At 38.7% G+C, this 25,279-nt stretch overlaps 1 protein-coding gene across 1 annotated transcript; it reads left to right on the plus strand.

The window, feature by feature from the left end:
* Window positions 1-15,517: 15,517 nt before the first annotated feature.
* Window positions 15,518-16,831, plus strand: LOC131302842 (uncharacterized). The gene is made up of 3 exons (XM_058329635.1): window positions 15,518-15,587; window positions 15,672-16,103; window positions 16,203-16,831. Exons 1-3 carry the CDS (start codon window positions 15,518-15,520, stop codon window positions 16,829-16,831), a joined length of 1,131 nt encoding a protein of 376 aa, XP_058185618.1.
* The last annotated feature ends 8,448 nt before the right edge of the window (window positions 16,832-25,279 follow it).

The raw sequence follows: 25,279 nt of genomic DNA on the forward strand, positions 1-25,279 counted from the left end.
TTATGCGAGTGCTTGCAGGTTTGTGGCAGGAACATTCTTGGGAAACATTCTTGTTGGGTTGGGATTCCTCTTTCAGGTTTGTTCAAGGACAAAACAAAACAAAACAAAAAAACAAAACAAAACATAACTCATGGGCTTATTTAAGTTACCCATCCATTTCCAAAATAGGTATCCAATTCATGAAAATGATGCTTCTTTTACTAAGGAGGCCGTGACAGAGGGACGAGAGAGATCAGTGTGCACTGGGGATGAGAGAGATAATAACTTGGAGATTGGGATTGGATAGGGTTGGGGACATGTTTGGATGTGTTCCACGGCTAAAATACTAGTTGCCCAATGATGACACCATGTCTTTTCTTTGCGTTTTTTACTTGGTGACTAAACGGTGGTCGGAAAATCAATTGGAAAAGCCCGCCAATATTTCATCAAAATTTCTTTTGGCCGGAAAATTTGTACCTTCCCCAATTAAACACAGTTTAGGCTCTCATGAATGAGTTTTGTCAAGGACATATTCGGTTGATTGTTGTATTGGCGAGTCGAAGACTAATATGAATATTAGTTGGTGAAACTGAATACTGACATTGGGCGAAAAAAATTTATTTAGCCGACAAACCAATTTATATTTTTGCGATTTATATTGATTTAGTCTGTTTTATTATTTTTTGTAACCCAATTATTATTTGGTCATCGAATGTGCTATTCGTTGTAGTGGCTTGCTTAGTTTTTTTTGTTTCGTTGATTATATCTAAAATAATGCTTTGCCATGATAGGGTTTCATTACTCAAGCGAGCTCTGTGCTATGTTGGTGTTATTTGGCATACTGGTAATGTCATGTAAATGACTTATTTTTATTTTGTTCAAAAAAATTTCTTTGTAAGTATTTCAATCTATGAAGCACAGATACACACAAGATATGAATAATATACCTTATAAATATAGGAATACCCAAAACATAAAAAGAGTGTTTATATGCCGATGATAGACAATTATATTTTTCTTCTACCTCTGACCAAAAAAGATCGTTCGCTCCAAGAAATGTGAACTAAAAAATTTTATTAAAGGAATTTAATTTTTATTGCAAGTTAGTAGATATCAATGGGTTCTTTAAATTTTTAGAAAAGAAAAATTGACAATTTTTTTGCAAAAAAGCATTTTTATTTAAATTTTTGTTTTGCAGACCAGACAATCTTTTGGGATGGAGAGAGTATAATTTATCAGTCTTGATATTAAGTCGAAAAGTAAAGTCAAAAGAAACAAACAATGAATTCATTGAATTTCTAATACTATCAAGCATTGAGCGTCGGAAAAAAGTCTAAAACAAAAAGAAAGCTTGAAGTATTGATGTAACGACCCATAATTTTGATGTTTAAAAGTTTCATTATTTTTAGATTTCGAAACAAAAATAGAAGTATTAGTCAGAAATTTGAGGTGCTACAATGACATCATATATGGAAACAAAAAAAATGGAAAAAGAAAACTTTGAGCTACATGGTGAATCGGTGGTGTGTTGTGGAGTTAGCATGGGTTGCATGCATGTATTCGTGTTTGTAATTTGGACACTTAATTTTAGGAGCAATTATATAGGAGAATTAAGCTGGAGGTGGAGCTTATAAGGTGAACTTGGTGAATTGAATTGTTGACTAAGCATCACTTATTATATAAGTTAAACCTTGAAGGCTTGAATCATTACGGTGGAAGGAAAACTAAAAATAATAGTCATCCAGAAAGCAAAGTTAGACAGTGGGATTGATTTCGGTGGTGTTGGGATCACTTTATGTCGTCTTTGAAGGTGTAGTCTACATGTTCTACGATCACGATCATGATTTTGAGGTATCAGGTAGTGTGTAATGCATTCCTAGCTAAATCTCTTTGCAAATAGTGTTCTTTGATTCTCTCATATTTGTACTCATTTGATGTCTAAGTTTCGTGATTCAGTTATTGTCATTTGTATCGTGACACAGAATGTATTTGGCTAAAAGCCAAGGAACAAATTGGTACATGTGTAAACCCACCGGGTCACAGAATTATGAAAGATGTACGATGGACTACTCCCTATGGGAAGTCCAGAATGTTTATGGGCCCCAAGTGGCTATACAGAGTTTAGACTTGAGTACTGCTTGGCATGTTACCGAGATGAGCCAAGTATAAGGCTACAAATGAAAACGTTCAGAATGGTCCTACTTGATTTGTTATCTTTGTTTATTGAACATATCTTTAATGCTAGCCATGTTTATTATCTTCGTATTGCATATATTACCCGGACGTTTTATATTTTTCAGTGGGGACCTGAGTTGGAATGTTCAAATGATTTAGTCCTAGAGATTATTTAGAAAATCTGTATCTTTTTGGAAGTTTTAGGCCCACCATGTATACTTCTGATGGAGACTTGTAATTATTGGAGATGTATTTATTTGAGGCAATGTTAAAAATTCGGGTCGTCACAATTGATATGCGTGCATGTGTCTGAGATAAAGATATGGTCCCTATGAATGAACTTGGAACAGAGAAGTCTGAGTGTAGAGGCTAAGAAAATGATGATATGCATATGGACTCTACAGGCTTGGGTTTTTCTTAGGAAAATGATATTGACACTTTAAAAATTGATGAAGACACTCCAAAATACAAGGAAAGAGGTTTTGGAGTTACATTGATTTTTGAGTGTCTGCCTCAATTTTTGGAGTACCAATATCATTTACCTTTTCTTAATATGTATTGACTTATGACTAATCACTTGATGTGTGCGATCTATGTTTTATTTGCACTTTGACAATTTCTAAATAGTTAAAAAAAAATTCATTTGACCTCATTGTATCACAAAAGTATTTTGACGTATACGATAAGTATCTTGCGAGTAGCATGAAGGTATTCGATATTGTGAACAGTTTACGTAAATAGTGGATACTTTTTTGCCGTATCTGGTAGGTTTTGGGGCTTATTGGTATACAATACGTGTCCATTGAAAGATGTGGGGTTTTTAATCTGATATGGTTAACATCGCTTGAGCCTCTAGTTCAATGGATGGGTTAGCCTAGCTCCGTCGTCTTATCCTGCATAGGTGAAACCCACCGTTAGTGCCCAAGCTGGTTGGAGTCGATTCAAACAATCCGATGGTTAAGCAAGCAAGTTCTTTAGGTGAGGAAAGGACAATACGGAGCGATTAGGGTTAGTACCCCTTTAGGTTGATCTCTTTCCTTTATGTAGAACCTTGCCTCAATACTTGCTCCCCAAGTAAGCGCATGAGCATCACGCTTGGTAACCACCTCGGCAGACGTCACACCTGATGTATGGGATATGGTAGTTATTGTGCATGTGCATGAGCAGTCACTAATGTGCGCTTGTGCCCAACTCATACTGTAACCGTTTCAGATAATGTCACAATTGACGTATGCAGCAAGGTGGTTAGGCACACGTGGATGAGCTGGCACGTGCGAGCGAATCGGACCACAATGTTTGAACCATTGAGAGTTGAGCGTCAACCTTAGTTTGTGTTTGCAGTCTAAATCTGCTTATCCGATCGTCATCAATGCAAATTGAGTTGGCTTAGCCTAACAACCCGGTCAATGACTTAATTAGATCAGACAGAATCGAGGGGCTAAGCTTGACCTTCAACCGAGCATATTGACCTTGACTAAACCATGATGTTCGGCTCACTACAAAAGATACTTTGGAGTATCCGCGCTTCATACTCAATAAAAAACTCTTCATGGAAGGAGACTTGTTAAGTCCCTACGTATTGTTTCATCACATCTGATATAAACGTGTTCATTAATGACTGTGTGCTCGAGCTCTAAAAATCCCCGGTTGTTTTCCTTTACTTAAGACTTCACATAATTCTTGAGTTTATTTTGTAGATATTGAAATTTTAATTAGAATTGTCACGAGCGTTGATGAATATTTTTTTTTTAGCTTTCAAGATTACCTTTTGGTTCCTACAAATGAGTTGTATGTTTGTTGATTTCATTCAATTATGAATGCTACACCATATGTTCCCATGTCAGAGGTAAATATAAGTAGATATAAGTTTATTGGGGTGAAACTTTCTACGTGGAATTTAGCAAAACGAGAACAGTTATTTTGGTGCATAGATTGAATATAGTTTGTTTTTTGTTTTCAAATTTTTTCCGTAAACACAAGGGTCTTGTTTGTTTCACATTTTATTTTTGTTTTTGTTTTGTTTTTTAATTATTACCCTATTTCTCTTCTAATTATTACCTTATTTCTCTTCCAATCATTACTCTATTTCTTCAATTATAATTTTTGCATCTCTCTCTACTATTATTCATTTCTCCAATCATTACGCTATTTCTCTCTTCACCCACTACCAAAACTAAAATACCAAAAAATGCAAAATGAACACAGCCAAGGGGTTTCATCTGGAAGCCTTGTGACTTTTGCCAACTGGTTCACTGTATGGATTGTTTCCCACAACTTTAAGAGCTTTTCAGGTATTTCTTTTGTTAGAGTCAAGGATCCTCTGCACTCCTAAAAACTTGCCCCTGCACTCCCAACCATATGATTTGGTAGAATCTTGAAAGATTGCATCTGAAGGCTCATGTAAACATTCATACATTAGCAAAATAATGTTGTGTCCATTCGATGCATGGTGATGAAAAAAAAAATAGTGAGAACTTTTTACCTTCCCATACATCAAACGGGCACAACACTATAAATAAATAAATTTGTAAGTGAAAAATGTAGGATGCACAAAGTAAACAAACCAAAACTGTAAAAGTGTGATTATTATAAATAAAACACAACTCCATTTCAAAAATAAATCAAACCAACTGAGCCATATGTCCTAATCAATTGGGATTGGCAACATGAATCATTTTTTTCTATTGAGCTCTGTCAAGTGCCACTTGTTTACTCAAACCTATTAGAATCATATTTTTATGCACCGTAACATCTAATGTCAATTTAGGTCTTCCCCTTCCCGTAGCATTGCTACCTAAAGTTATGATATCCGCTCTCATAACTACTGCATCTCCATGTCTATGATAGACATGCCCAAATCACTTACCTTAGCATATTTTCTCTCAACTTTTCCTCTATAGGTGCTACACCTTCCAACTAACGAACTGTTTCATTTCTAATCATGTTTTATCTAATCTTACCACACATCTACCTCAACATTCTTATCTCTATTATACTCATCTTATTCACCTGTTGTTTCTTAATAGGCCAATATTCTGTAATGTAAAGCATCGCCGGTCTTATGGCAATTCTTGTCACAACCCGCTATCCCTAGACCCCTTATAAGGGAATCACAGCCCGTGACCGGCCAACAAGGCCTTCTTACATAACAAAATGGGCTCAGAAAAAGTGTTCTAAATAAATAAAAAAAAATGAACATTTGTGGAAGCGATTAAGAAAACTTCACTTAAATTTATGGGGTCTATTGATAAAAGTAACCATAAACAAGTTTAAGCAAAATGAGCACAACCCATTTGGTCTAGAGCATCCATTCATTGATAACTTTCATGATATCATAATTACATTAGCATGAACATCCATAGCTTTCCCTAAATTACATAACTTACGTACATCACTTTGTAAAAATTATATACATCCTTGATCATAAGGGGAACAAGTACAAAATATGCCCAAAAATACAAGTCTTCTTTCTACTTCATTTCTATATGCAAAACGATTCCATAAAGCCCAAACTTGCACAAAAACATTACACCTATAAGCTATCATACTTCATCACCTGAAATTGGTAATTAAACCGTCAGCTGAAAGCTCAGTGAATAAAGCTCATACTCTAATTTGGGTTTTGAATATTCAACACACATATAACACACTAGTTACGAACATTTAAAATAAATACAAAAGATATTTTACATGAATGCATAAAGTACTCAAACACATTTACATAGCCAATACTGCCAAGCTTATCACACACATACATACTTGACACATATCGGGATCCCGGCCGATTATTGGTACCCATCGGCAAGGGCACATACCTGGATATTATGGAACCCTCCAGGAAAGCACATACTGGATATTATAGAACCCTCCAGAAGGACACATAATGTTGGCTATTATGGAACCCACCAGCGGGCACATACGGTAAAGCAAGGGGCATGACATACATACTTCGTAAAAATAAAACTTGTAACATACATACTTCGAACATCTTAGAAATTACATTAAGGAACATTTTCATTATAACATAGCACTCAAAACACTTAGACATATCACTTCATAACATAGAAAATCAAGTCACACTTCATAGGCAAAAAAAAGAGTTCATAAAATTTCCCATTTCAAAGTATGAGGTTACTCACCTTCCTTTGCACTTCAACTAAACATCAACTTGTATCCCTTGCTTGATCACCAAATCCTAAGTATTGTATATGCACATATATTATTTACACAAAGAATTCCTGAAAATAAAAATGCATATGCATGATACCTAAAATGACAACTCAATGTACTTTCACTTAAAGAATTCTTGAGAACAAACCATACAGAACTAGGTCCTAATACTTTTACCACATAAAGATCACTTATATGCATATGCTATCAAAATTATTCAAAAATTAACAAGGTCAAGAACTATGCCCTTGGATTAAAAGAACAAAGACTAAGACTGCAAAATTCAGCACTGTTCGAAACAGAACGCAGCTTAATAAACGAATTGTTTAAAATTATTCTCTTTGAGTTTTACTCTAATTTTTGGGTACAATACACTAGACACATATGGGTACCTCACATAAAAATTTCAGAAAATAACGTGATGAGAAACTAGGTCAAACACACCAAAAATCGAAGGCCAAAACAGAGATTCAGCAGAGAAACATCCCATAAAAATTTTGTAATTTTTGAAGATGATTAACTATGTCTAAAAATTCGTGGCTTAGGGTACAAATTCCAGTAAATTTCTGGACAGATTTCTCTTCAAACTCACTACAAGAAAACTTACCTCTTTTAGGTTTAAACTGTAATACCCTTAATCTTTAATTATGTTTTAAGTTAATTATGTGATGTGTTTTGGGCTTAATTTGCTAGCTAAATGAAATTGGAGCATAAGTTGGCATATGGCACACACACACTCAATAATTTTTCCTAAGCCTAGCAAGACAAATTAGGGGGTTCTACGTTCTTCTTTTATTCCCATCACAAAACGTAGAGAGAGAGAGAGAGAGAGAGAGAGAGAGAGAGAGAGAGAGAGAGACGACTGGAAGAAGAGAAGAAGGAGAAAAAGAAGGGAAACCTAAGGTTTGATCTTGCTTGACTTTGATTGAAGTTCTAACATGGTAAATCATGTTTTTCACACTTGAATTTATATTTCTTGACTTGAATATCATGCTTTACTTGCTGAATTCATGCTCTAGATGTTTGGTTTAAGTTGAATTTGAGTTTTGGGGTTGAACTCTTAAAAAACTTAACTTGAAATTCCTTGGATTGGATGTTTAAACTTGTTTTGGTGCATGAATTTGATATTTTTGGAGTAACTCTTCTATATCTGAGGTTGAGCATGATTAGTGAGGTTTTGATGTAAGTTAGGAGTAGTTTGGAAGGGTTTAAGAGTTGAAAATCGCAGGAAGAACAAGAGGTGATTTTCTGGAAATCTGCTGAATTGAGAAACCTAGAATTTGTCGTGATTTTGGGGAATTTTTTTGAGGCAGTTCCTAAATTCCAAAAATTATGAAATTTTTATTGAGAGTTCCTCTATGAGTCCTTTGTCTATGGTAAAATTTCGGGATCAGAATCAAAGTATTAAATTCTGTAGAAATTCGTAACCTCGCAGCGCGCAGTTTCGGACTGTGCTGACTGCATAGACATGTGTTGGGGAAACGGCTATAATTTTGAGCTCGAGCGACGAAATCGCAAGCCGTTTTCTGATTTTAAAACTAGATTCATAGACCTAAAAAAATGCATGAAGATTGTGTCTTAGTTATTCCCATGCAAAATCAGATTTTAGGTTAAAGGTTATGGAACTGCAGATTCTGTAACTAATTTCTTAAGGCTAGCTATCTAATTTCATATTCTTACCATAGGACCTTATGTTTATTAAAAATAGACTTGTTTGACATCCTCTAATCATGTTTTGTTGCCTAATTGTCTTAGGAGGTTCGGGTGACACATGGATGTGAGGTGAGTGATTAATACCTAAAACACATGGTTTGTTATAAGCTTTTCACTTCAAAGATGTTTTATATTTTGATATGAACTCCATGGAATATCAATGAAATGTGGACATGTTTTATATCTATTAATGACATCCTCCCACGTCCCAGCTTGCTAGGGGACACGTGCTAAAAGGCTAGCAAGACATGGCTATTATATCGGATAACGAAAGACGTCTTAACTTATCCACTACCGGGGATGCCTAGTAGACATGAAATGATTAGAGGATGTGCATTACTATGCTATGTTGCTATGAAATGTGATTCGATTTTAAATGGTTTTATCATTGTCCATGGAAAGCATGTGAATTGCATATTAATCATTCATACGAGCTTTGGCTTATGAGTTTTTTCCACCTTTCAAGCAACGGTGAATAGAGTGGTGATGTGCAGTCTTCTTTTGGTCACGCTAAGTAGATGTGGACTTGTAGATAGGGAGTTGTTCTTGGTGATCATTTTTGCATGTAAATATGCACAGGTCAGGGTGGTTTGCAATGTAGAGATCTTTGTAAAGACTTCTAGTTTTGGCATATGTAACAAAATGGAATTTGCTTCCGCTTGTCGTTAATTGAGTTCCTTTAGTCATTTGCTAATGAGATGTTTGACTTTGATATGGCCTTAATGATCGAATCACTGGCGCTTTGTTGTGACTAGAGCCTTAGGGGCGGGCTAGGGTCGTGACATAAACCATGGATTGAGAGAGCTTCAAACACTTGGGTGAGAGATGGATTTGAGATTGAATCTTGCTCCAAGAATTTGATTGAACCCTAGAATCAAAACCCTAGAAGTAGAAGATGGATGGACTTCTTGATTTTTTTCTTGAGAGGAGTGAGAGAGATAGGACGTTGGAAGGAATGAGAGGGTGGGGGCTGTTATTTTTTTCTTCCTCCTACGTCTAGATTTGTCTAGAAGAATGGTGATCTAATTATCACATGAACCCTCACATAACATTATCTTCAAATAAGGACCCAATAATATTTTCACATTGACCCATAACCTTATTTTATGAATCTCTATTTTTTTGTCTTAGGAAACTTGACTCATAACACATAAATCATATATATGGCATGTAATTCAAACATAATTCGTTTGTGTCTCATAGCACATAAAAGACACGTAAGCACTTAAAACCACATAATTTAACATCTATGATTAACTTATACTTAAATAAGCATGATTAGCATAATTAAACATCTTGGGTGTTACAATTCTATAGATTTTTTTTTTCAATTTTGTGGGTACCTTTTTGTCACATGGTACACCAGTAGCACTCCTCCACTTGAGCTACCCTACTTGGATCCTATGAGTCACATCTTTGGCAATCTCTCTATCTTTACTAATAATTGAGTCTAAATAATTAAACTGGTTGTTAGAATATTATTAGTCTAAGTCCCATATTACTTAGTCAAGTATTGTAACTACGTCTCCCATATTATAAATAATAGTTATTTGTGTTAGGATTAATTAACACCTTATATACTTTTCTTATTCTCTCTCCTTCCAAACAACATGGTATCAGAGCGATATCTTAATCTTAATCCCAAACCACCAAAACCCTAGCCTAAACCCTAGCCTCTGTTCATAATCCCTAAAATCACAACTTTAATCCTAGCCTCTGTCTTAACCCTAATCCCTCCCACCCATCGAAATCCCAAATCAGACACTTAATTGAAATCTATAGCCATTAATCACTGTTCATCGATCAGTGTTTCTCGTGTACTATTCACAGATTACTGTTCATCGTTGGTATTGTTCACCAATGTTCATCGCGCACTGTTCCTTGTCGTTACTGTTTGATAGCGCATTGTTCCTCATTGTTACTATTCATCACGCATTGTTCATCAACATTACTGTTCATCGATGTTACTGTTCATTATCATTGTTATCACAGTTTGGTACCTTCCGTAACTGTTATGCACTGGTTGTTTTGGTAATGTTGAATTTTGGTCGCTCTACAGTTTACTTGGATTTGGATTTCGGTTCTTCGCATGTGGTAATCATCTATAGTTTATACTCTCTAATAGATGGTACTTTGGGTATGGTGAAGTCTGATTTCGGTTGTTTGATTGTGTTGAGTTATTTGGTCTATGTTGGCATATGAACTCTTGGTTGTTGCTTGATATTGGGATTATGTTGTTCGATGGCTACTTTGGTTTTGTTGAATTAGTTGGATGCATGCGTTGTTGTGCCATTGGTTGTTAGCCCGACCAATCAATTCCTTATTTCCTGTTTATTGGTTGCTTGTTGGTGCACTATTTGGTTGGTTGATCTATCGGTTGTATGGTGATATATTTACAATGAAATCTTATTCTACTTCCACGGTTTCTGGTGCTTTTAGTTCTTCATTCAACTGTGGTTATGGTCGCGGCTGTGATTCTAGGTACAATGTTCGTTGTTTTTGCTATGTTCTTGGATGTCGTGATTCTGGTCGAGGTGATTGTACACAGGGTGGAGGTAGTCATAGTAGTGGTTTTGTTCCTTGACATTGCACTTATTGTAATGGTACTAATCATACAGTTGATTATTGTTGGGACCTTCATGGTTGGCCTTCTACTCGGCCGATTACTTACTATGTTGTTGCCACAGTGATTATGCCCGTGGAGGAGTACCAACGCCTTGTGTCACTTTAGATAGGTTCCTCTATTGCTATGCTAACTCAAACAAGTTCTTCAGCTACATGTGTTGCATCTTTTTCTTTTGTTTCTTGGGTCATTGATTCTAGTACATTTGATCATATTACTGGTACTTCTACTATTCTCTCTAGCCATAAGTCTATTGATAAACCATCTTGTGTTACCTTAGCCGATGGCTCTTTCACTGATAATACCAGTTTCGGTTCCGTTACTGTCAATTCTTCATTGACTTTGGATTCCGTATTACATGTTCCTCGTTTTTCACTAAATTTTATGTTTGTTAGTAAACTTACCAAATCTTTAAATTGCTCTGTCACATTCTTTCCTGATGGTTGTGTGTTTCAGGATCTCAAAACGGGGAGGAAAATTGGTGGTGGTATTGAACGTGGTGGCCTGTATTATTTTACCAACGATGTTCACACTAGCTCTGTTGCCCTTCAGTCTTCGGTGTCACCATATCAACATCATTGTTGTCTTAGTCATCCATCCCTTCAGAACCATAAACGGCAAGTACCTTCATGTAGTCGTGTTGATGTTTTGCCCGGTAAAGTCTGTGAGTTTAATAAACATCATTGAGTGTCTTTTTATCTTGGGTTTAAGAGTTGTGTGTCCCGTCCTTTTCAATTAGTTCATTATGATATTTGGGGTCTAACGCGTGTTCCTAATGTTTTTGGCTTTCAATATTATGTTATCTTTGTCGATGATTACTCTCGTGTCACGTATCTTTATCTCAAGAGAGGTCAGAGTTGTCTTCTATTTTTAAGTCATTTTATATGGAAATCTAAACCTAGGTCATATATTTCGTTCTGACAATGCCGATGAATATTTCCATAATTCTCTTTCTAAGTTTCTTGATGATCATGGTATAATTCACTAATCTTCTTGCGCTCGGACTCCACAATAAAATGTAGTAGTCGAATGCAAGATTATGCATTTATCAGAAGTTATGCGTGCACTGTTATTTCAAATGCATGTTCCTAAGTCTTACTGGAGTTATGTTGTTCTTACAGTTTGTTACTTGATCAATCATATGCCATCTAGTGTCCTAGACGGTCAAATACTCCATACAATTTTATTTCTTGGTCGCCTTCTCCACTCTTTACCCCTACGAGTATTCGGGTGCACCTGTTATGTTCATGCTCTTAATCTTGACCGGGACAAACTTGATCCACGGTCCATTCGGCATAAGTTTTACTCACCATCACTACATCATCATTTTGTTTGTGCTGATGTCACGTTCTTCGTAGAAGGTTATACGCATAAACTTTTTTTTCAATCAGCTTAGCCATGGCCTTGAAATGATTTCTAGAAAACTCCACCCCCAGTCTTGTGCCTAGGGTCGCCCAAAAGGATTCGGATGCCCAAGGCTAAATTGTGGGGTGGTGCCCTACGTATTTTTAGAATTAAACAATAATGATAGAAAGTTTCTTTATATAACTACTTTAGACTTTATATTATATGTTAACTGCTTTGTCACCAGCGGCCAAAGTGGTTGGTTTGAATTCTACTTGACTTGGTTTTGAAATCTGGCAATTACAATTGCATTATTTTTGGGAAAAAATATATTTCAAAAGAAAAATTTACCCAAAAGATTCGAACTCGGACACTCCATACGGACTAAAATCAACTTACCACTGAGCTAGCAAAGACATTAGTGTTATTGTCACACCCCAAAATGAGAAGTGACCAGCCATGAATCACAAGACCAAAGCTCGTAGAACATGCAGCCTAAAAAGAAATTTTATAAAAACTCCCAAGCAAATATCCACCAAATAGTCAACCATTTTTTTTATTAAGAATATCCCCAACCAATAAATTCCACAAAAAGAATGGGGCACAAACATCCCATGAACCAAATAATATCCAGTAATAAAAAAATCCAGATGTCTGACAAAATGTTTCAATGCGGAAGCGATGAAATAAAACACTAAGCTAGGATGAGACACCCTAAGGAGGTCAAACAAAAGAACACCTTGAGATACTGCCAGAGTCCTCCTAACTGCCCAACTTGCCTGAAAAAGAAGTTGGAATAAATCTGTCAGCCGACGCGCTCAGTGAATGACAAAGCATGTATATTAGAATAAAGTTCTGAAACAGGGATCAAAATAATTTATAATGTCAATATAAATTTGGCATACATGTAAACAACAAAATAATCATTTAATCCAATTAACGATTCATCTGAAATAAGTTCCAATGGTGATCACAATACAACCTCCAACAACAATCAACCAAAATCAATAGTACCAAGTGCCAGTAAACAAATATCTCAAAATTGGAACTTATTTCAGATGAATCGTTAATTGGATTAAATGATTATTTTGTTGTTTACATGTATGCCAAATTTATATTGACATTATAAATTATTTTGATCCCTGTTTCAGAACTTCATTCTAATATACATGCTTTGCCATTCATTGAGCGCGTCAGTTGACGGATTTATTCCAACTTCTTTTTCAGGCAAGTTGGGCAGTTATGAGGACTCTGGTAGTATCTCGGGGTGTTCTTTTGTTTGACCTCCTTAGGGTGTCTCATCCTAGCTTAGTGTTTTATTTCATCGCTTCTACATTGAAACGTTTTGTCAGACATCTGGATTCTTTTATTACTGGATATTATTTGTAAAGACCCGTAAATTTTCGTTATATGTTTTAATAATTTATAAATGAATAAGTGATGGATTAATGAAAATATTAGAGTTGGGGGTCAAAGTGTGAGAAGTTGAAAGCCATGGGTGTTTGTGTGATTTGTGCATGTGTGTGTGTGCCGTGTATACCAGGAGAACTTTTTCTTTTTTTTCCCATTTTCTTCTTCTCAGCTCTCTCTCCATTTCTCCTCTAAGTCTCTCACTCTCTCACCCAATCACTCAAAACTCACAACAATCAAGCTTAACTCCATCGTCTACTAGTATATTCGAGCTTGTATCGCGTTGGACAAAGCTTGGTTCGGTGTATTGTTGCTTGATTTGGACTCCGGAAGCTAGGGTTTACACAATCTCCTTGATTTCGGTTTGGATACTCGAGGTAGGAAATTCTACCTCTCTTTATATGTTATTTGGGTTCTCTTATGTCTTATTTGAGTATTTTCATGCTTTGTTTGAGTTGGTATTGGTTGTTGTTTGGTCTGGATCAAAATCTGTTATCTGATGAAAAAATCGCCAAATTCCGGATTCCTACCGGTAGGCCCGTTCTTTCTACCGGTAGAACATTGTTGTGTTGCCAGAAAATTAGCTTCCTACCGGTAGAACTTTTCTCCTACCGGTAGCCTGTCTCAAATTTTTCCTCGTGCAAAATGGTGGCCTTTCTGATCAGTTTTTGTACCGGTAGAAGCTATTTCCTACCGGTAAGATTACTAATTTTTCCCGGACTCCTACCGGTACCATTTTCTTCCTACCGGTAGAATTCTTGTGAGCCAAAATCGTGTACCCTCTGTTTCCAGTTTGTACCGGTAGGTACCCATTTCCTACCGGTAGGTAACCTGTTAAAAGTAAAAATTTCCCTGACGCTTGAAGTCCCATTCTTTCTTTCTTTCCAAAGCCTTGGACCATTTAAGGGTACTTATATTATTATATACATACATAATGAGAAATCAGGTGGCCTTACTTGTTTCCCTATTTAACGTGGCATGCATTAAGATTGTTCAAAATTGGTAGGACCGTGAAGTGATAAATTTGGACTTCTTGCACGACACTCTTTCGAACAATAAATTTGAACTTGTGAACGACGCGCGAACATTCAGGGCCCATCGACGGGTGGGTGCCTGGCAGGGGATATCAGGGTCCCATAATTAGCCTGGCAGGAGCAAATGCTCAAAATAATCACTCAAGGCCCAACCTTCAAGGTGGGTGCTTGGCAGGGGATATCAGGGTCCCAAAATTAGCCTGGCAGGAGCTTCGGCTCAGACACCCAAACGACACGACATGTTGAGACATGAATTGAACGGGAATGATTTATGGGTTGAATAAAAGAAAAATAGGAGATTTTGGGACACTTGTTCATGAAAATTGTGCTTCCTCCGTTGTCTTGTGATCTTTTATCATTCGTTCATTCGTCTCGCTCATTTGCATATAGAGTTTGCGTAGACTTTTCTACTGGGCTAGTGTAGCTCAAGCCTTATATTATTTTCAGGTGCTAACCCGGGACCATAGCTTGCATTGCTTGGCGTGCTTGGAGTGTTGACATTATTTTTGAAAGCTAACCGAAGGAGTTACTTATTCATCTTTGTAAACTTATTTTGAAAGATGTATTTGTAACTTAAATTGTAATTCTTTTGACTCGGAATATTGTAACCACTGATTCTCTTTCGAACTTCGCTACTTATGTTAAATCTGGGGCCGTTGAGCCGATGTTGTAATATTTTGGAACCGTGTGAACTTGGAAGTATTTGCTTTGGGAATGAGAATATAGTGATCTTTTGGGTACCGTACGGATATTTGTGAGTATTTTTATTATGTAAATCATTTATAATTATGTTTAAAATCGAGGACGTGACAACTTGGTATCAAAGCATAGGTTTAGAACACCTAGAGACCGTGGGGAGACGTTTTGTCTCATGGGTTCAAAATGTCGCGCCTTCTAACATAACTTGTGCATGCTTGTGTGACTAACATTCATGTGATTACGTGGCATTGCATTTTTTCATTATCGTAGAGTGGTGTAGAGCTATTAACCCGTGTTGCGAAGTTGAGGGCTTCAACCCCGTAGTTTTAATGTTGTGGTTAATAGTTTCTTTTGTATATCATGTAGTAAGATGCCTCCGAAGACCCGTGTCAGACGAGTTGGGGCTGGGACCCGGGGTGGTCGAGGCCGTGGTCGTGGCCGTGGGGTACCTCTTGAGGACGAGGTTAGTCAGCATGGGGAGAACCCAGGTGGGAATTTGGGGGCTGGGATCGGTCGAGGTGCAGGAGTACCTCAAGCTCAAAATCAGTTTGCTAGGGATCTCGTCGCAGCACTTACAGCTGCAAATCTTCTAAACCAAGCACCTAGGGAGAATGTTGAGGATCGAGCTATCGTGGCGATGCGAGAGTTTAGCCGTAGAAACCCTCCAGTGTTCGATGGGACTAGTAGCGACCCTTTGGTGGCGGACCATTGGCTAGCTCAGATTCGTAAGCTTTTCAGAGCTCTTAATATCACCGAAGATAACATTAGGGTAGGTATCGTGGTGGTGCAACTAGTTGGGGAGGCCGGTGAATGGTGGGAATCCGTCCTTGAAAGCAGGAAAGATGCAAGGAGAGCGGCAAGGACCGCGGCTCAAGTAGATGAGCCAGACATTGAGAATTTGACATGGGCTGAATTTGAGGCGTTATTTGAGGAGCAGTATTTTCCAGAAACTAGCCGTGAGCAATTGAGGGACCAATTCGAAAAGTTAGAGCAAGGAAGCATGACCGTGTCGGAGTACGCACAAAAATTCCAATCTTTATCTCGCTTTGCGCCAGAGTTGGTGGCGACGAAAGAGAGGAAATGTAGACGCTTTGAGAAAGGACTGCACAACACCGTAAGGAGGATGGTAATGGTACAACGCAAGACAAAATACGCCGAGGTAGTTGAGTGTGCGAGGAGCATTGAGATACCGAAAGAGGCGCAACGTAATAGAGGGGTTTGGGAACCACGACAACCAACCGTGAACACGAGTTCTTCATCGGGGAGCTTTGGAAGCCAAGGGAGGAAAAGGGCAAGGGAACCATCTCAGATACCGCAGGGTAGTTCGTCGAACTTTAGGCCGTCACCTTCTTCTTTGGGGATCCGGGGTGCTTTGTCTAGACCTTCAACCGTGTGCTATAAGTGTAATCAACCTGGACACGTTCGTGCTCAGTGTCCACGCCTCGGGGAAACTTGTTATATTTGTGGTAAAACGGATCATTTCGCAAGGAGTTGTCCTCAAGGGTCGGGAGCGCGCAGTGAGTCAGGTTCTGTGCAGCAGCCGGGAACGGGGCGTAATGTGGGCCAGCCGTTTAGGGGTACTCAGAGGCAGCAGCAGCCTTACTTTCGTCAGACTACGTCAGCTCAGAGTTCCGGGGTTGATAAGGGAGCGAGTTCTTCCGCGCCTGCTCAGGGTTCTGGTTAGAGAGGGGGTTTTATGCAGGGTCAGGGTACCCAGGGGCGAGTTTTCAACATCACTTCTGCTATCCCACCTACCACTTCTCAGGCTCTGGAAACTTCTGTTGTGAGGGGTACTTTTCTTTTGTTCAACTCATTTGCTAAAGTACTCTTTGATTCTGGAGCATCGCATTCTTTCATTGCTGCATCATTTGTGTGTACTTTGGAATTGGAATCAGAAACTATTAGTCCTCCTTTGTTTGTCGAAACACCTCTAGGGGGTAGAACACCTATTGACCGTATTTGTCGAGATTGTGAGTTGGTTATTCGTGATTGTCGTTTCGTGTTCGACTTCATCGTTTTGGGAATGTCGGGGTTTGATCTTATCTTGGGAATGGATTGGCTATCCAAATTTCATGCTACCATCGATTGTTTTAAGCGTCGAGTTCGTATTTGTCCACCCGAAGGTCCTTGTTTTGAATTCTTTGGGGAGCGTCGAGAACCATTGGAACCTTATTTATGTGGGCCTCGTGAGCTAGGGTCGGTTTATTCATTGTTGGCGAGTTTTACGTTAGATGAGGATGCCTTCATGCGTGGGGAGTTACCCTTAGTGGTTTGCGACTTTCCGGATGTATTCCCGGAAGAGTTACCTGGTTTACCTCCCGAGCGAGAGATTGAGTTCACCATTGATCTACTTCCCGGTACCGCTCCTATCTCCGTACCTCCGTATCGTTTCGCACCCGCCGAATTGAGAGAGCTAAAGACTCAGTTACAAGAACTGGAGAACCTAGGATTCATTCGTCCAAGTACGTCTCCGTGGGGAGCACCGGCTCTTTTTGCGCAAAAGAAGGATGGTTCACTCTGTTTGTGTATTGACTACCGTAAGCTAAACCGAGTCACCATTAAGAACAAGTATCCCATGCCTAGAATCGATGATTTGTTCGACCAACTTCGGGGTGCCACTTGTTTTTCTAAAATCGACTTGAGGTCCGGTTATCACCAATTGAGGGTTCGTAGAGAGGACATCCCTAAAACCGCTTTCCGCACTCGTTATGGCCATTATGAGTTCGTTGTTATGCCTTTCGGACTAACAAACGCTCCAGCTACATTCATGGACTTGATGAATCGTATTTTTCGTGCTTATCTTGATCGCTTCGTCGTCGTCTTTGTGGATGATATTTTGATCTATTCGCCTACGGAGGAGGAACACCAAGCCCATCTCACCATTGTTCTTGAACTCTTGAGAGAGCACCAGCTATACGCTAAACTTAGTAAGTGTGAGTTTTGGTTATCCGAAGTTAAATTCTTAGGCCACGTGGTTTCGAAGGGTGGAGTGTCTGTTGATCCCGGAAAGATAGAGTCGATTATGAATTGGCAGCGACCAAAGAACGTATTCGAGATTCGAAGCTTCTTGGGTTTGGCTGGGTACTACCGCCGTTTCGTTTTAGACTTCTCTCGTTTAGCGGCACCAATGACTAGATTGACACGTAAGGGGACCCGATTCGTTTGGAGTGACTCGTGTGAGACAGCCTTTGAGGAGTTAAAGAAGCGATTGACTACCGCGCCGGTTTTGATTGTGCCCGACCGTGGAGTTGGCTACTCTGTGTATTGTGACGCGTCTAAGGAAGGGTTGGGATGCGTGTTGATGCAGGCGGGACGAGTGGTGGCGTATGGGTCACGACAGTTGAAAACACATGAGCGGAATTACCCGACACACGATCTAGAACTTGCAGCCGTCGTATTTGCTTTGAAAAGTTGGCGTCATTACTTGTATGGTGAGAAGTTTGAAGTCTTTTCCGATCATAAAAGTTTGAAATATTTATTCTCTCAAAAGGAACTTAACCTTCGTCAACGCCGTTGGATGGAGCATTTGGAGGATTATGACTTTGAATTACAATACCACCCGGGGAAAGCGAACGTTGTGGCTGACGCATTGAGTAGAAAACCGACACATCTAGCGAGCCTAGCGATTCATGAGTGGAAAGCAATGAACGACTTGGGCTCCTACGCCATGCACTTTGAGGGAGTTCGGGAAGGGGTCACGTTATGCAACTTGACGGTACAATCGACTTTATCGACGAGAGTGATTGAGGCCCAGCAACATGATGAGGAAGCAGAGGAACTCCGTACTAGATTCCTTAGTGGAAACGCTCAAGAAGGGTGGATGATTCACGCCGACCGAAGCTTGCGCTATCAAGGAAAGTTGTTCGTACCCATTTCGTGTCGGGAAGAAATCTTACGAGAGTTTCATCATTCTCCGTTAGCCGTTCACCCGGGAGGAACGAAAATGTATCATGATTTGCGTAGACAATTTTGGTGGTCCGGAATGAAGAGGGACGTTGTGATTTTCGTGTCCAAGTGTCTCACGTGCCAACAAGTGAAAGCCGAACATCAACGACCCGCGGGGGAATTGCAACCATTACCAGTGGCCGAGTGGAAGTGGGAGCATGTGACCATGGATTTCGTTACGGGTTTACCGAGATCGCCAAGGGGGCATGATGCTGTTTGGGTAGTTGTGGACCATTTGACTAAAACCGCTCATTTCCTACCCATTCAGGTCACCGATTCCGTTGATGCGCTTAGCCGTTTGTATATTCGAGAGATCATTCGACTTCATGGGATTCCCGTGTCCATTGTGTCCGATCGAGATCCGAGATTTACCGCACGTTTTTGGCAGAGTTTACAAGCTGCTTTGGGCACTAATCTTCTATTTAGTACCGCGTATCATCCTCAAACCGATGGGCAATCCGAGAGAACGATTCAGATTTTGGAAGACATGCTTCGGGCTTGTGTGATGGATTTCCGGGGTAGTTGGGAGGACCACTTGCCATTAGTTGAGTTCGCGTACAACAATAGCTATCAATCTAGTATCGAAATGGCACCGTATGAGGCTTTGTATGGAAGACCGTGTCGATCGCCTGTGTGTTGGACCAAATTGGGAGAGGCTACGTTTGTAGGACCGGACATGATTAAGGAGACCTCCGAGAGCTTGAAAGTAATTCGTCAACGCCTTAAGGAAGCTCAAGAGAGAACGACCGAACAAGTAAAGGTGATTCGCCAAAGATTGTTAACCGCGCAAAGCCGACAAAAGAATTATGCCGATCGTCGTCGTCGCCCGTTGTCTTTTGAAGAAGGGGATCACGTATTCCTTAAAGTATCGCCGCGTAGAGGTTTGTCTCGTTTTGGGAAAAAGGGGAAGCTATCGCCGCGTTATATCGGGCCGTTCGACATTATTGAGAAAATTGGGGAGGTTGCGTATCGTTTAGCCTTGCCACCGAGATTATCGGGCATACATGATGTGTTTCACGTGTCTATGTTAAGGAAGTACGAACCGGATCCATCGCATGTGTTAGAGTGGTCCGAACTCGAGTTAGAGGCCGATGTGTCTTATGGAGAAGAACCGGTCCGTATCTTAGATTCGCGCGATCAAGTGTTGAGGGGTAAGACGATACCGTTAGTACGAGTCTTATGGAGAAGTCAGGGTAGCGAGGATCAAACTTGGGAACGAGAAGATGAGGTTAGAGAGAAGTATCCGCACTTGTTTCAGGCATAAATACCGACGTGAGTATCCGAGATTGAAGTATTTTAATGTTTAACATGTTGCATAATATTGGTGATTGAGACATTGCATGTATAAGTGGTGCATGACTTAGTGAGCACGTTTATTTGAATTTCGAGGACGAAATTTTCTTTAAGGAGGGTAGGATGTAAAGACCCGTAAATTTTCGTTATATGTTTTAATAATTTATAAATGAATAAGTGATGGATTAATGAAAATATTAGAGTTGGGGGTCAAAGTGTGAGAAGTTGAAAGCCATGGGTGTTTGTGTGATTTGTGCATGTGTGTGTGTGCCGTGTATACCAGGAGAACTTTTTCTTTTTTTTCCCATTTTCTTCTTCTCAGCTCTCTCTCCATTTCTCCTCTAAGTCTCTCACTCTCTCACCCAATCACTCAAAACTCACAACAATCAAGCTTAACTCCATCGTCTACTAGTATATTCGAGCTTGTATCGCGTTGGACAAAGCTTGGTTCGGTGTATTGTTGCTTGATTTGGACTCCGGAAGCTAGGGTTTACACAATCTCCTTGATTTCGGTTTGGATACTCGAGGTAGGAAATTCTACCTCTCTTTATATGTTATTTGGGTTCTCTTATGTCTTATTTGAGTATTTTCATGCTTTGTTTGAGTTGGTATTGGTTGTTGTTTGGTCTGGATCAAAATCTGTTATCTGATGAAAAAATCGCCAAATTCCGGATTCCTACCGGTAGGCCCGTTCTTTCTACCGGTAGAACATTGTTGTGTTGCCAGAAAATTAGCTTCCTACCGGTAGAACTTTTCTCCTACCGGTAGCCTGTCTCAAATTTTTCCTCGTGCAAAATGGTGGCCTTTCTGATCAGTTTTTGTACCGGTAGAAGCTATTTCCTACCGGTAAGATTACTAATTTTTCCCGGACTCCTACCGGTACCATTTTCTTCCTACCGGTAGAATTCTTGTGAGCCAAAATCGTGTACCCTCTGTTTCCAGTTTGTACCGGTAGGTACCCATTTCCTACCGGTAGGTAACCTGTTAAAAGTAAAAATTTCCCTGACGCTTGAAGTCCCATTCTTTCTTTCTTTCCAAAGCCTTGGACCATTTAAGGGTACTTATATTATTATATACATACATAATGAGAAATCAGGTGGCCTTACTTGTTTCCCTATTTAACGTGGCATGCATTAAGATTGTTCAAAATTGGTAGGACCGTGAAGTGATAAATTTGGACTTCTTGCACGACACTCTTTCGAACAATAAATTTGAACTTGTGAACGACGCGCGAACATTCAGGGCCCATCGACGGGTGGGTGCCTGGCAGGGGATATCAGGGTCCCATAATTAGCCTGGCAGGAGCAAATGCTCAAAATAATCACTCAAGGCCCAACCTTCAAGGTGGGTGCTTGGCAGGGGATATCAGGGTCCCAAAATTAGCCTGGCAGGAGCTTCGGCTCAGACACCCAAACGACACGACATGTTGAGACATGAATTGAACGGGAATGATTTATGGGTTGAATAAAAGAAAAATAGGAGATTTTGGGACACTTGTTCATGAAAATTGTGCTTCCTCCGTTGTCTTGTGATCTTTTATCATTCGTTCATTCGTCTCGCTCATTTGCATATAGAGTTTGCGTAGACTTTTCTACTGGGCTAGTGTAGCTCAAGCCTTATATTATTTTCAGGTGCTAACCCGGGACCATAGCTTGCATTGCTTGGCGTGCTTGGAGTGTTGACATTATTTTTGAAAGCTAACCGAAGGAGTTACTTATTCATCTTTGTAAACTTATTTTGAAAGATGTATTTGTAACTTAAATTGTAATTCTTTTGACTCGGAATATTGTAACCACTGATTCTCTTTCGAACTTCGCTACTTATGTTAAATCTGGGGCCGTTGAGCCGATGTTGTAATATTTTGGAACCGTGTGAACTTGGAAGTATTTGCTTTGGGAATGAGAATATAGTGATCTTTTGGGTACCGTACGGATATTTGTGAGTATTTTTATTATGTAAATCATTTATAATTATGTTTAAAATCGAGGACGTGACATTATTTGGTTCATGGGATGTTTGTGCCCCATTCTTTTTCTGGAATTTATTGGTTGGGGATGTTCTTAATAAAAAAAATGGTTGACTGTTTGGTGGATCTTTGCTTGGAAGTTTTTATAAAATTTCTTTTTAGGCTGCATGTTCTACGAGCTTTGGTCTTGTGGTTCATGGCCGGTCACTTCTCATGGCCGGTCACTTCTCATTTTGGGGTGTGACAATTGTGGTATTAAAGCCAGGTTTGAAAAAAAAAAAAACTTTTGCATTCATTTTCTATCATGTTCATCTAGTGGAGGTCCGAGTCCCCAGAGTCCTACTTCCATTTGTAAGAACTTTGGCTATTTGATGTGCTTCGGTACTGCATAGTATTATTGAGATAATAGTCTTTCGCTAGGAACTTCATTTTTCTGTAGACTTTGGATAGGGTATTGGAGGAGAATGTGGCATACGTGATTTTATTTATTATTTGGATCGTCACCCTTATTTTACAAGTACGTTGGTCACGGGATGTAGTTGGAGTATGATATTGAATCTTAAGAAGTATTGGTGGTAGTACAGTTGGAAATTGACTTGAAGAATGTAACTTAGAGGATTGTTTCAATTTGGTATTGAAGATGGGCTAGCTTAATTGTGTGAGGGTGTGCCAAGAGTTTCTTACTTGTAGTACTCGGTACATCCCGGATGGTCTTGAATTGTTGTTGTTGATTGGTCCTTCGTTCCTATGGTTGAGATCCAAGTAGAGATTTGGTTATGTTCTATTAGGAAAGGTCAATAATTATGCTTGTGTGAGGAAATACCCTATGGATTCCTTGATGTTAATTAGGAGATAGATACCCTATGAATTGATTGACGTTTATTAGTAGATCAATAGTGATAAGAATGCTGAGGACTCTAATGTTTCATTGTTTCAATCCGTTTATAAAAAAATAAAAAAATAAACCTCAGACGATCCAGCTGAATAAAATAAAGTGGGAGTAGTTGATTCTTCAAGTTGTGGGTTTGTCTAATTGTAGTAGTAGTAGTAGTAGTAGTAGTTCAGTTTTGAGAACTTGCCAATGGAAAGGTTTTGGTGAGGTTACGACCACTTATTTGGTAGTGATCGTGCAATGGGCTATGGCTATATCAAGATGTGAGTACTTGGGTTTGTAAAATTATATGGAAGGTTGATTGTCATAGAGTAAAGTTATGGAGTGCACCGGTGGTGATTTGAGAGTTAATGCAATACATTATCGCTGTAGTGAAATTAAGGGAAGGTTAGAAAGAGAAAATTTGTATGGGTAAACCTATGAGATTAGAGGTTGTTGTTGTGCCGTTGGTGTAAATATGGAGTATTATTGACTTGATCGTTGATAGTTTTGAAGTTCTTAAGTTATTGATGCTAAGGGTTTAAACTCTTACTTTTGGGGATAATTTACTGACGTGGTTTTGAGATGACAAGAGGAAATTATAATGCAAATTTGAGTGGTATTAAATTTTGGGTTAGTGCATGGAGTTAGTCTTCAAGATGTGAGGTGAATTTTAGAAATTTGAGGCAGTGATGTGTATTATATATTCTTTTGGGAAGTGAGAATAGAGGCTAGTTAGTTTGATTAATTATTAGTTTTGAGGACACCATTCAGTTTAGGTAATTGATAAAGGCTGCGGATATACGTATAATGACCCTTGAAAATTTTGGATGATTCAGTGGAGTAAAATCTTATTTATTCTTCAGCAATATTACTGTTAACCGTCTTGAAACTTTGGTTGAGGTGAGAAGATTAGATTGCATGTATTGAAGAATTCTTGTCCTGCAACTCTTTTGGATATGTGAAATAGACAACGATATTTGTGAGGCGTCTTGTTACCTAAAATTTTAATTTGGATTTGTTAATTTGTTTAGACTCTAATGAAGACTGATTTGAGCACGATTCAACAAAACGGTTTGGAGGGTATCGGTGTAAGATGTGTAGCTAATTGGTAAACCAATTGATAACAAGAGGTGATGTATTAAGCCATAGAACTTGTGATACTGTAATAAATATCAAAAGCTTTGAGGTCTAAGGAGTTCATTAGTAGACTTTGGGTTTTTGTGAGTAATAAGATCGAAGTGGTTCATTGTTGAGGATCAGTCCTTAGAGCTTGGCATACTTGGTTTGAGCCGTAATTATTTTGTTTCTTTCCACGACAACTAATTCTAACCATGATTGGTACATTATCTTATTTGTTAGTTTTAAGTTAGTTCTTTTTATGTGAAGTTGGAGTACTATATCATTGAGATTTTTGTGAAAATATTTAGTTGGTTTGTAACTATGGAAGGTAGTAAGATGTCATGAAGGTTTATATGTACTTTTGGAACTTAATTGCTATCGAGTTGAATGTGGATGAGATAGTTAAATTTCATAGCTAGTAATGGAATATTCAACCTTGACGTATCACTTTAGCAAAAAAAAAAAAAATTGAATGTTCTTTTTAATGGTGGAGCTTTACAAATATACTTTTGGGTATTGATTATGTCCTTAGTATTATGGATTTAGTGTCTGTTTGAGTTAGTAGTTTTTTTGTGATATCCATAAATGTTTGTTGTAGTATATATTCATTTAGTTGGTGGTTCTGAGTGCATAGAGTATGTTCGGCTTGAATGTGGTTAATGTTTAGGTGGAAAACCAAGAATTGGATTCTTGTAAGTGATTTGGAACCGTCTTTGATTAGGTGTTTATTGGAGGATGCACCATGGTTTGAAATATTAATTTTGGAGTTTGGAGAATATGGTAGTGTTGGAATGGTCTTATTCAAACATTTCATTAGTATTTTGTGCTATGCTTTGATTGCCTATTGAAAACTATGTTGGTGTTTAATGAAAGGTTAATGAGATGAACCATTGAGATGTTTGGATCTTTTTTAGATTGGTTGATTCATGGGATGT

The sequence above is a fragment of the Rhododendron vialii genome, chromosome 10a (genome assembly GCF_030253575.1).
Source record: "Rhododendron vialii isolate Sample 1 chromosome 10a, ASM3025357v1".
Classification (NCBI taxonomy): domain Eukaryota; kingdom Viridiplantae; phylum Streptophyta; class Magnoliopsida; order Ericales; family Ericaceae; genus Rhododendron; species Rhododendron vialii.

Bases quoted from the DNA above. Each gene is read 5' to 3' on its own strand.
- LOC131302842 (XM_058329635.1), top strand. From the start codon at position 15,518: ATGCCTCCGAAGACCCGTGTCAGACGAGTTGGGGCTGGGACCCGGGGT. The intron at 15,588-15,671 runs GTGGGGTACCTC...GTCGAGGTGCAG, and splicing joins TCGAGGCCGTGGTCGTGGCC to GAGTACCTCAAGCTCAAAAT. The intron at 16,104-16,202 runs GTGAGCAATTGA...GCTTTGCGCCAG, and splicing joins GTATTTTCCAGAAACTAGCC to AGTTGGTGGCGACGAAAGAG.